A 16,738-nucleotide genomic window follows, 5' to 3' on the forward strand; every position below is an offset into this window, starting at 1 on the left:
ACAAACAGACATTATTTGATTTTCCAACTATCAATCTTTTTTGGATTAAGAACCTTTCATTTGGGGATTAGCAAACCTTCAAAATCACAAATTCATTATGTTTATGGATAAAAAACACCCTTTTACATTGTAGTACTAACAAATATCTTGGTATGTGCAATTTGGGCGTTTCAGAATAACAAACCTTCAGAGCATCAGAAACTTCAGGAAAACAAAAGCCATCAAGATTGGAAGCTGATCTTGAAACAGTGGTAAAGATTTTCAGTTACAACCCATGTTATTACTGAGAATGGTTGATGAATAGTATCTATAAAATAAACACCTACTTCATCAATCAACTGAAATTTCTGTAAGTCTTAGTAATCTGGCTTTAATATATGTATACATATCAGTAGATATAGTTTACAGTTCTCAGGTCTAATAATAAGTAATTGTTAGTACTGAATAATGACCAGTTTAATATACCATAGTTTTGTATTTCCTTATAGATATGTTTCACAATATCACTCTACTAAAGGAAATCGAATAGCGAGACTGCTATAATTTTCAACTAATGTAAAGAATATGGACAAATGATAACATTTCAAAACCAAAGACACAATATAGAAAATATTGACAATTCTTCTTTTTTTTTGGCTGTTGTTGCTGAATTGAGACTATCTCCACTAAATGCCTGAGATAACTCATGCTTGGGTGTATTGAAAATATGTTATAATGAAATCTTGCTCAGTATCTCAATACATAGGGACTGTGGCAGGTACATGCTCAGCAGGGGGGAAATACATGGGAACTCGGGGCAAATTTGCCCCTAAAATCCCCTACACAAACAAAGAAAACTAATAAAGAGCCCCTAAAATTTCCAAGGGGTCTTCTATAAACTGTATTGCAATGTAGAAAAATAGGGCTGGTAAGCTAAAAAAAAAAAAGTAGCCCGGGAAAAGACATAGATTTTTACCCTTGTGCTTGGATAAAATGCCACTTGTTCTACAATCACTTTGTCTACTCCTGGTCGATGCCATCCCACAAAGCTTATCATAGTTCATCAACAACTAGTCAATTTACTATAAGAATTGGTTTAAGTTCCATTTAGCATTTCATGTAATTTCTCTTTAAGCAATATCCATTTCGTTGAATATCCGCTTGGTCTAACACCCCATAATGTATATGATTATATGAACTGTTTGTGAACAATATTTGCATTTCTAAGTGCAAAATACAAAGTACAGACATGGAAGTTAGACCAGCTGGACACTGGACGAAATGACAATTAGACCAAGCAAGTATTAGAGCATGTGATGGTTGGATCAAGCCATTGTGAAGTTAGATCATCTGATGATTAGACCATCTACCAGTTGACAAATTGGGTTAGTCATGATGGTGTTCCATCATCTAAGAATAAGTCCATCTGAGATTCAGAAAATCCCTTGTTGACTCAAGTAGATATGCAGAGCTGCCAACCTGAAAAGGAACATTTCAGTACTTTTGAAGCCGAAAATCAGTATTTCTACGAGGAAATCAGTATTTTAAAAAAATACCATAGGACCACACATACAACTGAAACTTTAGAAATCAGCATTTTACATGAAACTATCAGTATTCTTCTCACTTTTCAGTACTTAATACTGAAAATCAATATATGGGTGTGGATTATGTTCATACCATAAAATCTACCCTCAGAGTCCCAGACCATACAGAAGGCTAACTTTAGGCAATCAAAATAACACAAGTTTTATTACATAATTGCTTATAGATTGTCGATATGATATCATTTCTTGGGTTTTGGGGAGAAGAAACTTGAGATGCTCTTCATTCCTTTCTTGTCCACTTTACTCAATGCCTTCTGTGCCGCAGTCATCTTCCCATTCTGTAATGAAAAACATAGAAAAAACAACAAAATACAGGGTCTGGTTCATAAACATATGCAATATAATGTTTTGTTACCCTGGCTTAAGTGCTACCCTGATTGGGTGCTCGAACGTTCAAGAAATTCCTTCATACCAGGTATCTATTTCCTACAACTGGGTGGAGAGTGGCAAATGTAGATAAACGTCTTGCCAAAGAAAGTGAGTGCTGTGGTGAGATTTGGACCCAAAACTTTCTGGTTCAAAGCCAAGAGAATTATCAACTGAGCCACAACAGTCGACACCTCCAGATGGACTTCAACGTTTTGTTCATTCATTTTAATCACAAACAAATTCCCAGATATATCCCAAATACATATTTTGGCTTGGATCACAGGTACTAAAATTGTAAAATAATTCAGTTTAATGGACTGAAAGAAAAAAAAATAAAATTTGGTAGTTATTTGCATTCATTTGGCCTGTTGCAGAAAGAGTTGCAATTGAACTCAACAAATGAAAATGTGCTCAACTTGATTTATAGCCAATCAAAAGCACTTATCATGGACTTGTGCTTGATATTTATAGTTGCATACAAATGCAAATTTTTCAACGACGGGGCCCAAAATCCAGAAATTATGAACAGGTGTTAACCAATCCTACCTTTTCTTTCTTTGTATCATTTGATCCTGTAAATGCCTTGGAATAGTCTTCCTCTGGTTCTGTTTTGGCATCTGAGGATATTCTTGCTTTCTGTCATCAAACATGGACAGAGAGAGAGAGAAAAAAGTTATGAAGGATACATATTGTTTTAGAAACACTTATATCTTTTGACCCCAAATGCAAACAATGCCACAGAAAATACACAAAGGATTTAATGAAAATCAATTCCATTTTGCAATATTTTAGTACTTACAAATATAATCATACTATCTAAAGCTGGAATTTTTTTCAGATCCTACGTTGATTTAGAGAAGGCTTGTAAAATCAAAGTTAGTCCATATGCTTCAGAGCAGATCCAAGCCTATTTTGCTGCAACATCCCACATCGATTCCATGAAAACGTCTTTCATTTTTTTCCACCTTCAAAATAGGCTCCCATTTAATTTGTAGAAAGCTTTCGTTAAATTGATTGTTCAGTGATCCTCAAAACTGTTTTGAAATATTGACATACAAATGACCTTTGGTCTAGATACCTGAAATTACATTCATCCAATCACCTAACCTTGAGTTAAGTTTCAAGAAATAGAGGCATCATAAAGACTAGGACACAATTTTCTATTAACAGATATAAATATTTTCTTAAATTTTTAAAATAAAAATTGTACCTAATGAAGAGAAACATAGTGCCAAAATTTGATTGCAAAAACATAATGGCTGGCAGCTCTGTTGATGGCAAAGACCTTGGATGAAAAATTGATTGGCATCAATGTCCCTTTCAATGGCCCTGCATATATAATGTATTATACCCTTTAATATAAAAACTGCCCTCTTGAAAAGTCAAATTGCCCTAAAAACAAACATATTCTACAGTTACACCATAGTAAGCTGCCTTTGATGGACAGGTTGCCTGGTGAATTTTCTTACCTTCATAGGAGGTTCTGCCCCATTCTCAATCACCTTGGCTACTTTCTCAGATACCTCTTTAATTCTGAAAAAGAAAAGAATAAAACAAAATAGGTGGATTCTCTCCAACAGCCAAATCTACGCCTCTGCCATTGCCAGACCAAAACTATATTACGTACACAACTTCTAAAATTGTCAAATAATGACCTCTGTGACCTTTGACCTTATGAGCCCCCAAATAATATCATCCTCACTCACATATGTCTATATGAACCAGTTAAGTTGATCCCACAAAGGGTTATTGAATTATTACATAAACAAGATATTTCAAAGTAGATGATAACTGCTTTGACCTTGATAACTTCTGAAATAATCAGATCACGATATACTCTTGGACCAAATTTGAAATCGATCCATCAGAAGTTCTTTACTTATTGTGAGATTGAGAACAAGAAGGGCAATCATCTACGTTGGATGGGAGGCATAAAAACAAGTTAATCTTTATTTCAATAAAAATTCCTGCTAAGGCAATACTAAATATATACAGTGTGTCCCAGAAAAAACGAAACCGAGATATAGCGATGATTTATCATAACTTGATCATAAATAAAATAGACAAATGACCTACCAATTTAAAGCTTAGAATCTCCTTTCATCTGATATTACTTATATTATTCCTCATTCACGCATTAGTGAGGAAAAACAATTTGAAGAAAGGATACCAAAACCTCATTTGGCGGGGGGTATCTGAATTTCAAAAAGAAAATCACATGACTAAAAAGTTCAATATCTGCTCTTTTATTTGATACCTTAATCACAGAAAATAGACAAGAGGTAAAAAAGTTATGTTCCCTCAAAATAATGCTTGTATTTCCATAATTTCATTAAATAAACGTGTTTTAACGGTTTCCCACAGAAGCATGGCTGATCGTCAACAAAACGGAGTGCCGAGTGAGTTTGAACACTAGCCTGTAAAACCTCTTAATTTTATGAAATTATTGAAATTCGAGGCTTATTTCAAATAGTCAGAACTTTGTTATTTATTGACCATTTTCTGTGATTGAGGTATCAAATTAAAGAGCAGATATTGAACTTTTAAAAAATGTAATTTTCTTTTTGAAACCCAGATACAGCCCGCCAAGTGACTTTTTGGTATCCCCTCTTCAAATTGTTTTTGCTCACTCATCCGTGAATTAGAAATAATGTAAGTAATTTTAAATGAAAGAGGAGATTCTAAGCTTTACAATGGTAGGTCATTTGTCTATTGTGTTTGTGATTAAGTTATGGTAAATCATTGATAAATCTCGGTTTCGTTTTTTGTGGGACGCACTGTGTATACCTCATATATCTATATAAACGAACAAACAAACAAAATAAAGCCCAAAATGTCATTTAAGCTTTTACCAGAGGACGTTATGATAATTTCTAGTCCCCCTTTTTATAGGTTGATTTAAATTGGAAAACTAAGAGAAGGGCATAGAAAGGAGATGCTTACCCTATGTGATCAAACATTTGTTTACTCAGGTCTGGAGAAAGGTAATCAGAGACTAGGCCTGCAGCATATCTCTGGTAATCCTCTGTAAAGAAAATAGAAATGACTCTGGGTGACTTAAAGTTTGGTGTTAGGAAAGTGTTCACATTAGCACAGCATATGAACCTAAAATACACTTTAAAGCTGGTCTGTGGGATGAATCTCAGTAAGTGTTACACGTATAAATAACTATTCTTCAGATATATGTTTTGAGATAATATATCAATAATACAGAGAATAAATTCGCCTCCAAATTTATTGGTAACGAGAAACTTATCTGTTTTGGGAGGAAATGTACCTGATTTTGATACTCAGTAACCTAGTTGTTGCGGTATAAACGTATTGAGCAGTATATCATTTTGCTACCATTTATTTGGGCCTATGTCTTAAGATTAAACTGCTCAGAAATGTTGCGTTATGGGTTAGGAATCTAACCTGGCTAGATATTAGTATTTGAAGACTTGAGATGGCACCGTTCAAGGCTGTTGATTTGAATTGGCTTTAAAATCTGGGTCCTGCCTTATAAAGAGTTACGATTGATCCGATCAACTACAACTATATGAAAATCCATCATTGTCATCATTTTTGCTACAGGAAATTTGCGCAATGTCCTTCGTAAACATAGAGGAGCAAACTGATTTGTCAAGACAAAGATGAATCTATGACTATACATCATCATCTACAAAACATTTTGAATAAATAAACATGCATTTTAGATGTTGGCGTTGCTGGCTTTCCATAGTTGTGGTTGATCGGATTAAATCGTAACTCTTTGTAAGATGGGACCGTGGCATCTCTTGACTCACCTCCTGTTGCGCCTTGCTCTTTGCTGCTCCGTACAAACGTTGTTGACTGTGCTCCGCTGGTGACGTGTATATCTGTCTGTCCTAGGCGTGCTGCTGTCTGCTGCACTTTGTCCCTCAACCAATCCAATGTCTTTGATTTGTCGTATCGGAAGGCTCTCACATCACCACTCCCTGATCAGAAATGACAGAAGTTATGTTTAAACTCAACAATAAATCATATACATGTCCTAAAAATGTGTGCTTGAATGGCCCAAATTCAAGTTGAATTTGACTTATAGAGTTGTGTTTGATTCCAGCTATTTCTACACGAAGCCATAGTGACGTGATTTAGTTTGGGTGATTTTTTGTATGGTTAAGTCTTCTTAGTCCATTGCCTTTGATGATAATGATGGTGACAGTGATTACAATGACAGTGATGATGATGGTGACGATGACGGTGATGATAGCTTCAAGTAATTCAATTCAATTTAATTCAATTCTGGTTTTATTGTGAAAATGGTACATGACAAAAGTCCAAAGACTCATATTATCATATTTACAAAGTAAAAATGTACATGTATATTATTAAAAGATTACAATATATCACAATATTAGTACTAGACTGATAATAAAAAATAAAGCCAGTAAAAATGATTTTGGACAATCTCAAAAAAGATTAAAACTGATTGAAATTATAACATTGTAATACCATCATCATCAAAATTAAATCAGCAAAGTTGCGGGTATTAAAACACTTAAAATATCATCATATTTAAAACAAGAAAAATATGTTTATAAAAAAATATGTATATAAAAAAATTGTAAAAAGCAAGACAAATAGAATAAAATGTAAGTCCTATAAAAATATAAACCAGATCAATAGATTGGTATGAAGTCTGGAATTAACCATGTGATATACTGTAGATAGTACACCAATATTTTCATAATAACCCCCCTAACACAAAAATATGACTAAAAAGACATTTAGGTAATGTTAAGTTCTGGAGCAAACAGAGTATTTGTTTCTCCCCAACATCACAATAAAGTAATTACGTGAATGTATCTAAACTGAAATTCTAGTAGCTAGAATTATTACAAGTAACTCTCTGTTGGTTCTAGTTCGATAAGATTTCGCCAACAGTTTTCTTTGTTTCTCCTTTTAAAGAAAAAACAAACAAAACTTCCATTGGCTTGGAATAAAACTTGAAGTCACACTAACCTTTGACCTCCGCTACTCTTTCTATGTCAGACATGCCAGAGCAATGCAGCAACTTAATGCATTGTGGGTAATCGTCATCAAGAACAATCTGGTCTAAGGTCATGAATTTATTCCTCTGGAGAACAAGGAAAGAAATGGTCACAAATTTTGTAAGCAACTATAAACAAACAAAACTAACATCTCTTGGCCCGATACATTTCATTTAAAGCGGGAGCAAACTGGCCAACACTATTTATGGTTTCTCATTGACTGTGTGTTATAAATAAATTGCTTGTCTTAAAATACACCTTTTGAGAAAATCATTACAAAGAAAGAGAATGAATTAGCTTAAACTTGATTTGCATAGAGAAGCTAAATAGTTCTTGAGAGGAATGTACTTGTTTTTCTACTTGACAACAAAAATATTGTTACAAAAGTACTGAGTAGTGAATTAGCATGTAATCATTTGAGAGGGCCGACATTGCTCAGAATGTTGCAACATGGTTAGAAACCTGGCCAGGTTTGAGTAGTTGAGGACTTAAGGTGGTGCTGTTACATAACTCCAGTCTTGTATCTAATTTTAAATGTCTTTGTTATAACAAAGCAGGTTTGAACTGGTCAGACTTCTGACACTAAATATTGCAATATCACATCTAACTGATCACAAGGCGCTGATTTTCAAACTGTCAAAAAAGTGATATGAAAAGGATATTTTTAACGTTTAAGCCTTGAGAACCAATAATTCCATCTGCAGGCATCCACACAAAATTTGACATGAAAAAAGAGTCTTCAAAGATTTTCCTACCCCAAATGTCTATCCGCATCTGATATTGGGAATGATTTTTTAACAAAATGAGAGACTAAAAATAGGTCTAAGATGAAAAATGACAAACCTCTTGATTTGATTTCACCAAGTATGGCAGAGCTAGAAATACCGGGTCAACAGGAGTTATGACTTCTAATGATCCATCTGTCAAAAAAGGTGAAAAACAAAATTGAAATAATAAGCTCGAAAATTAGCACATTTTCTAGTGTACACTGCAATAAGTACCTGTATTGGAAACAGAAAATTAAATGAGTACTTGAAAGATAAGTCACTTGTAAGGGGTGAGCTTAAAAACTATAAAACATCATTAAATCTTGAACTAAATTTGAAAAGTGAAAGGTTTTATATATCTCATATATCTTATCCTTCCAATCATAAAAACTAGTACTTGCATGTTTTGCAATTTATGTCAGCATCCTGAGCAAATAGAGTTGCAATCAAACATAACTTAAAAAAATCAAATGCAGCTTGATTTCCAACCAATTGCAATGCTGTATTTGGGATATGTGATTGATTTTTCAGTTGTATTTAAATGCAACTCTTTCTGCAACTGGGCACTAGACCCAATACAAAAAGCTTAGTGATTGATCTCAAGGATGACTTTTGTTTAATTGCATTAATAATCAATGTGGAATCAATTATACAATTCAACTATAGAATCAATTGCTAAGGTTTATGTTATAGGTTCCTGGGTCCCGTTTTATAGAGATTTGTCATAATAATAAATGCATCATTTAATAGGTTTATTTTCAGCCAATCAAATTGATAGATTGAATCAGTAGCTATAAACTATTATTGCAAATTAATTTCTTTTATGAAACCGGCCCCTGGGCTTGAGGCTCTCAAGTTAACACCTGTAATCATTACACTGAGGATTGAAATCATCATTCTTGAAATACTTCACCTTGTTGGATTGAATCATTAATGAACCATGATCCAAAGTCTCGTTTGAATCTCATCACCTCATAAACACCCGTTCCGTCACTGCTGAATAGAAACATGGCTCCATTCTCTGCAGGTGGAAATAATATAAGCCACCATTTTATAATCGGTGCTGTGAATGCCTAGAATTGCTTGCCAAGGCTATTCTTAAAGATCTTATTTGATTTTAAAACATTCACAACCATATAATATCAATATTTGCAAGTACTAGTAGGCTGTCTATGGCAACCATCCGAGGGAAACACATATGCAATTGACTGCTATAGACAGGTTCTTAAACACAAGATTCGCCTCAAAGAGAATTTGTTTAGTAGTCGCTAAAAAGGCAGGTGGCTGCATTAGAGAGGTGGTTACTTATGACTAACTGTATACTGCCAGACAGATAATACAACAGTGAATAAGGATCTACCAAAAATCTAAGTATGATTAATACAGACCCTTTACTTTAAATATTGAGACAACATAAATAAAAATTGTTTATCTTTAATGTTAACCAATCAGACTAATTATTCTGGGAGAAAACTACCAAGACTGATACAAACAAGCAAGAATAATGAAAAATATCATATGAAAATAAATGGATCTCTCTGCTTGAATGGAAGTATTTAACAGTTCGACGAACAGGCATAATATATGGTGTAGCAACAGATGCTAAATATAAAGGCAGTGGTATGTATATCAACCTAATGGTGCATAATGATGACCATTTCACTATAACATAAAATTGCTTGAAGTATTTTCCCTTATATATTCAGAATTTCCTTGTTTATTTTTGCGATTAAAAAAAATGCTTGATGTAAAAGTCTGCAACAATACAAAATCACAGAAATTCATGACAAATTTGCTGTTGACCAATGAAATTGCAGGATTTCTGCTTCATCACAGGAACTTGTCAATGAAAACATGCTTTAGGAAAGAAAAAAATACATAATAAAACTAGAATTTAATTCGTCATGCGGACGAATTAGGTGGTCTGTCATGATTTTTCATTCAGAGTCGGCTAATGTATAAAATGACTCAGGCCTCTACAAAATTTTTTTTCGTCACTTGCCCTGTTGGGCAAGTGATGAAAAAATTTGCTTGCCCGATAGAAAAAACTGCTTGCCCAATTTTTTAAATAATTTTTTCATTATGACGGCACTACTCTTATTTTTATTAAGGTATACAAAATAACAATTGAGAATCATGTCCAGTATAAAAGAACACACATTGAAAAGGATATTTTCAGCAACGTAGGCCTGAGTCTTTACGTTTATTTTGGAGAAAAAAATTGATATTTTATGGGTATTTAAGGTTCTAAAAAACCCTTCAACAAAATCTTTAAATCCATGAAATGGCTACCTGTGTAACATATTTCCTTAGAATTGCTTTCATTTACCGTAGTTGGAAACTATAAAGAAAGCCAGTGAAAAATGTTCAGCTCTTTATTGACTCGGAAAAAATTATTTTATCATCAAAAGTGGAGTGGCTAAAATTTCACATTTTGCATCTTTAAATCCATGAAATGGTCATTTATTTTCCATATTTCCTTGATTTAAAAAAAAAAATTAGTTGGAAACCATCAAGTCTTTTCTTCATCATTTTATGATGTTCCATTCGGTCAATAATTTTATCTACATGTTTTCACATGCTACTTTTTTTTCTATTTTGAGGAATACCTGTTCACTTATGATTTTTAAGTATTTTTTTTTCACTATGCTTAGAATCTTGGGTGTGTGTGTGTGTGTGTGGGTGTGCGCGTGTGTTTGTGTGGGTGTGACTGTGAGTTGAACTTTGATATAAATGAATTCAATATCTAATTTCTACTTCGCCTATTCCAGTAATTACCTGTACTCGGCCATGTAATAAAGGCCCACATACCCTAACTTTTCCTGAAGTTCTTTGAAAACGCAGACTTCTACGAAAATTGCATTTCTCTATGGGGGAGTCTAAATTTGGTGAGAATGTATTCATTAATAACTTAAATATACATGACAATGAAGAAATCATCAAACTTTATTGGAAGTTTTGAATAATATACCCGAAATGTAAACTCTGTCTGAAAAAGAAAATCACCATCATTGAGGCCTTTACTGAGCGAATTGTCCCCCAGAGCTCTGGCAGAGAGACAGAGCTCAGACTGGCTAGCTAGTATGTGCACGTGTGTGAGCCTCCCGCCGGCCTTGTAAAATAGATGGAGCTTTGTTTGATGATTTATTGTCTGATATTTACCTCATCCCCTAAAAAGGGAAACAAATGAATTTTAAGTCATAATTCACAAATACGGCAAGTTATTTTGGATGTTAATAGGCCGTTTTGAAAAGCAAAGCCGAATGACATGACAACTCACCAATGCGAGACTCTGTGATTTATTTCCTGTGTAATTCTAATTATTTTATCACAGAATTGTGATATCGGAAGGGGGAAAATGTGCATTAGAAATTGCACATGGTGGTAGTCATAATGGACCCCTATACTACATTCAACTGTTTCCCGGCCATTGCATTGCCGATTTTTTTCATACCTGGTACCATGTATGGAAATATGTGGTACAGAAAAAATAACGCATTTTCGGAATTTGAAACTGCGTTAATACTCGCTTTTTTTTAAGGCTTATTCATGAGTTTGAGCGTGGATTTTGGATGATTTATGGAAAAACGAGGTACGGTACAGAAAAAAAAGACGCAACGACCACTTGCCCGATCGGGCAATTGACTTTGAGAGGTGCTTGCCCGCACGTCATTTTCACTTGCCCCGGGCAAGCGGGCAAGCGGGTTTGTCGCGCCCTGTGACTCACTTAGATATGATTGATAATCTTGATTCTAGACATCCTAAGAATAAATTTTGACCATTGCTCAATGTGATTATTAATGTGGTGATGACAATCGTCAGACATACATATTCACACAGATATATAGAAGATAGATCATGACTATATATATTGATGGATGGCGAGATGGATGGATCAAGTGATGGATTGAGAGATAAATGATAGGTGGTTATATTAATAAAACATAGATAGACAGACATATAGATAGATTGATAGAGACAGATAGATTGATATAGAAAGATAGACATATTCAAATAGATATATATAATAGAAATAGACAGATAGATAGATATATAGATAGCCAGACAGACCGACATACATATAGAAAGATAGATAGACAGGCAGATAGATAGATGGATATATAGAAAGATAGATATACATATCTAAACAGATTGATATATTATATTAGACAGAGAGATAGATAGACAGATACATATGCAAAGTAGGTAGATAGACAGATAGACATATATATGGATAGATAGAGTGAGAGAGACATATTCAAACATGTAGATATATATTTGACAGAGAGATAGACATATATGTCATGTAGGTAGATAGATAGACAGACAGATGGATGGATTGATAGATAGATAGAAAGAAATATACATAGATTTATAACAGATAGCGGATGGACGGATATGATTAGATAGATATAATATGAAAAAAGTGATTATAATCTGTTTTATTTTGCAATATTTTAGCTATTATTTATTAGAATTGTTATAATTGATCGTGCGCAAGATATTAAAAAAAAATCATGTTCACCCGCGGACTCAAACCCCTGCCCGCATGATTGAATGAGATGCAAGTCTGACGCCTAACCGATTGAGCTAGAATATTTCCCATAGACTTTACACGTAAGCAATTTTGAGAATTACAATTCCAATATTGCAAGTGAAAAACGGGCATGATCCCGGCATCTGATCAAAAAGTGGAGGGCACAATACCGAAAGCCCAGAATCTCAGCTATAACATATTAAAAGCTCAGGCAAAACTGACAAGAAACAATGGAGATATGGCTCACGAAATAGAGGAATGTCGAATCTAGTTTTGAGAAAAAGTCATGTCCCATAGAGATTACACGCAAAATACATGTGATATGAAAAAAGCAATTATAATCTGTTTTATCTTGCTAAATTTAAACTTTTATGCCTTTTAATTATCATAAAGGATCATGTAAGAGGTGGCAAAAAGAAAAAAAAAATGGAAAAAAAATCATCTTGTTCACCCCAGGACTCGAACCTCCGCCCTCGAGAAAGCAAGTCAAATGCGTTATCCATTGAGCCACGATATTCCCCATAGAGATTACACGTAAGCAATTTTGAGAATTACAAGTCCAATTTTGCAAGTGAAATACGGGCATGATCCCGGCATCTGATAAAAAAATGAAGGGCACACTTCCGAAAGCTCAGAATCTCAGCTACAACATACTAAAAGCTTAAAGAAAACTGACCAGAAAAAATGGAGATATGGCTCACGAAATAGAGGAATGTTGAATCTAGTTTTGAGAAAAAATCATGTCCCATAGAGATTACACGCAAAATGAGGAAAAATGACAGGCCTCTTTTCATCGCTGTTTTACGCAATGATGCGTTTCTCAAAACGAAGATTCATGTTAACTGAGGAGAAAGAGTACATTATAAACTACAACATATTGAAATCTGGGCGAAAAATGATCTATATTCGAGAAGTTACAGCCAAATTTGCATAAATTTGATGACGTCATTTTTGAAAAAATGAAATTTTTAGTTTGGGCGCCATTTTGATGACGTCACGATATAATTTAGGGACAATGGTGACATGAAATCAAATCTACAACTCATACTCTATTGATATATGAAAAAAAAGTTGGGGGTCAACGGACTTTTTAAAGAGCTACAGTGAATTTACAATAGGCATGTTTTTGCCCATATATGGCCTATAGTGAGAGCTCGCGCGCACACGTGCTGCAAACTTGAATGGGTGTTAATTTCTATATTAATGGTTGTAGAAGGTTGATCAAGGTATCAAATTGCTCAGAATTTTATTAGCAATGCAATGATATTAAAAGAAACGGTTTTTCTGCGTTGCGTTAAGGTGTAACGCGCGGATGCGCGCGCGCAAATTTTTGAAATGCTTAAAATGACCTGAAACGTACCCAAAAAATTTTATAGGTTATTTGGACGATTTTTTTACCTTTGACGCGCGCGTCATGACCTCTACATGACCTTTGATGACATTGACAGTTGACCCTTGACATGAAGTTAATGTCATGTAAATATTGTTAATTTTTGATAAATGATAATGAAGATATGATCAAATGAAGAATTTTACAAAATGGCGCGTAGATGACGTCATCATGACCATATGACCTTGAAAAGCTTATTTTGCCGTCTCTATGATAGATTCTATATATGACAAAAAAATCAGCAAAATTGATTCAGCCAATTTCGAGAAAAGTTGGCGACAAACATAGGTGCCAAGAATAAAGAAATAAAGAAAATTCTGACGAAATCAATAGGTGATCTGTCATAGACAGACCACCTAATAAAAAGGTATTCAATATATACAATTTAATTTTTATACCTGTCTTAGGGTGCCTCAGCTTTACAAAAGTTGGATCTGGGCAACCATCAATACTATCAAGTGAAGATTCTGAAAGAATGGAAAGAGAAGGTAAAGCACAAAAAAAAATCATTAGTTTGTGTGAGAGGTTTTTCAGTAGTCTACAACAGCAATTTGATTATTTAAAAATAAATACATGTATATAAATGAAACAGAAACAAAGGGATGTCATCTTATCCAGATGTCATATTGAAAATCTTGGCATTTCCAATTAGACATAAAACTACACAAAAGTCAAAACAGAAAACGGGGGCCTGTTGCATATTGAAAGTTTTTCAATGTGTTAAGTGTCAATGGTGTAATTTTGTTTGCCAGAGTTTTTCATGGAAAAACTTTTATGCTACAGACCGAAGATCTTGGCTTAACGGCAAGACTACATTAAAAAAAAAGAAGATAACTGACCACTTTGATGCACGTGTCTGTAATCTATTACAAATTGACAGAGATTTGAGCTCTGGTTGGGTCTTTTAGATGGTGACGTTGAATGTTTCTCCCAGACTTAAATAATCCTATCAGATTGATTGATACATGTATGGTAGAGGATTGTATTACTGTAAACGCTGTTATTTTCGCGGGATTAATTTTTCGCGCTTGGCGGCTTCACAACATATTCGCGGGTTTTTAAATTCGCGCTGCACACTCCATAGTCACAAAGTAACTTCCTTCTTGCCATCTTTGAATGGTTTTAATTAAAATATCAGCAACGAAATTGTATTTTCTGATCATAATTTTAGCTCTAGGGCGGCATAATTCAGCATTGTTTTGATCTAATTATGAGCTTTTGTGACATTTAGCGCAACTTTTCTTCGAGGGGCGGACATTGGGAAAGGCAAAAGGAGGCGATGCTAGCTGCTGGCCTTGTACGGACGGCCGAGCACCGGGTAAGGATCGGGGGGATTACGGCTATTCAAAGTGCATGGGATCAATCAACAAACACAGGCGATCGACCCAACGTCTTAAAAACTAAACAGATCTAAACACTCACCAATCAAACAGCAAAAGCAATTTATATTGCAACCAAAATCATAATTAAATACCGATCTGCGACTGTTAAAAAAATGATCGCATTGCTTTTTAGAAATTCTCGCGATGCACACAATATTGGAGCTCAAGCTTGCTTGCGTAAATGCCGCCCTCTTTAGACCAGATTATGCAATCTCTTTGCCATAACGATACACGCAAGCGCAATTGAACCGCGTTTCGAAACTTGACGCTCATAAATTCGCGTGTTTTTAAATTCGCGCTCGCCGATCTTGCCGCGAAATGCGCGAAAATTTCCACACCGCGAATATTTCCACTTTTACAGTACCAGACACTTTTCATGAATTCAATCATATCAAATACATTATTCTTATAAAATTCACTAAACTTTTACGATAAATAAAAAAATACCTACAAAATATAAACATGCAAAAATTTTGACGAAGTCAGTTTTATTTTTTTACGATATCAGCTTCTCATTGGACCCCTCTTCGCATGTGAAATATTTTGATCACTTGAAATGGCATCGCATTACTGAACGTGTGTATTCTATGAGAACTTTGAAAAAACAACAAAATCACTGATGAGCTATAATATAGACATGATAGAGACTTTATAAATGCATTTTTGACAATTTTTTATATTCGAGTTCCATTTGGAAAGATCTCGCAAAGTTTTAAGCGCATAAAATTATTTTCTGATGCGTAACATGTTCTGCACTAAGACAGATTCTTCAATGTACTTCCTTTTGTAGACCCAGTCTCCAATAGTGGGAGATATTTCCCGAATTGGAGTCTTCTTTTCTCCATCTTCCTCTCCCCCATCCGACCTCACTTTCTTCTGCACCAAGCTTCACCTACTCACTAAGTTAGTCTAACAAGTTACCACTTATATCTAGGCCTAACCTAATACTATTAATTTTTTAGAATTCCTAAATTAATCCTCCCTTAATAAAAATAAAACAGACAGTCAGACTCTGACACTCAGACTAGATCTGACAATGTTTTCTTTTAATATGCATGACTCTCCACCATGACCACCTCCTAGTCTGTCAATGGCAATGTTTTACTCTCTTCTCCTCCCCTTTCTCCTTCTTTTTCTTCTCTTCTCTCCTTTCGTCTTCGTCATCATCGGCTTCACTTCAGCGTCGTCAGGATCATTCAGAAACTCTTTTAGTCAGTGTCATGACACAATTACAAGCATATGGGACTATCAATCATGAAATTATCTGATTATGACAAAGTTGAACTTTCCACTCTTACCTGGAGTAATACACACCCACTGATCCCCATCACATTTGGTACTCCCCTTTCCTTTCAGTTTCTTTGACTTTGGTGCCATGATTTATCAATCTAACCTTGACTGAGATTTGTTTCTGCAAATAAACAAACTTTTTTTCAACTCGTCGTTCGCGGGTCGGCCGCAAATGTGGCGCGCCGTTTCTAACTTTTCGTTGAACCTCATTTCCAGGTTAATGACTGGAGTTCAAATAAAAGTTTTAGTCATGTCATAAATCATTGTTGAAATTCCAAAGTTACGAGAGCTGTTAAAAATAAAAATCACATGATTTTATGAATGTCAGGGACTGTATTATAATTTTTATTTACGGAATACGATTATATAAAAAGAATGATATGAATACATTTGTTTCTATTACTT

General features: G+C 34.5%; 1 protein-coding gene across 1 annotated transcript; it reads right to left on the reverse strand.

The window, feature by feature from the left end:
• Positions 1 to 578: 578 nt before the first annotated feature.
• LOC121429986 (ribonuclease H2 subunit B-like) lies at positions 579 to 16,520 on the reverse strand. The gene is made up of 10 exons (XM_041627255.1): positions 16,342 to 16,520; positions 14,060 to 14,128; positions 8,648 to 8,755; positions 7,811 to 7,887; positions 6,939 to 7,053; positions 5,741 to 5,911; positions 4,899 to 4,980; positions 3,425 to 3,488; positions 2,502 to 2,591; positions 579 to 1,864 (listed from the first exon to the last, which is right to left on the reverse strand). The coding sequence occupies exons 1-10, from the start codon at positions 16,418 to 16,420 to the stop codon at positions 1,766 to 1,768; spliced, it is 954 nt and encodes a 317-aa protein (XP_041483189.1). The 5' UTR covers positions 16,421 to 16,520; the 3' UTR covers positions 579 to 1,765.
• Positions 16,521 to 16,738: the final 218 nt, after the last annotated feature.

Source organism: Lytechinus variegatus, chromosome 16 (genome assembly GCF_018143015.1).
Source record: "Lytechinus variegatus isolate NC3 chromosome 16, Lvar_3.0, whole genome shotgun sequence".
Classification (NCBI taxonomy): Eukaryota; Metazoa; Echinodermata; class Echinoidea; order Temnopleuroida; family Toxopneustidae; genus Lytechinus; species Lytechinus variegatus.

Excerpts from the sequence above, each read along its gene's own strand:
- LOC121429986 (XM_041627255.1), bottom strand. The coding sequence starts at position 16,420 with ATGGCACCAAAGTCAAAGAAACTGAAAGGAAAGGGGAGTACCAAATGT. Across the intron at positions 14,129-16,341 it reads GTGGGTGTGTATTACTCCAG|AATCTTCACTTGATAGTATT; the intron begins GTAAGAGTGGAA and ends CCATTCTTTCAG. Across the intron at positions 2,592-3,424 it reads GGGCAGAACCTCCTATGAAG|AAAGCAAGAATATCCTCAGA; the intron begins GTAAGAAAATTC and ends GTTTGATGACAG.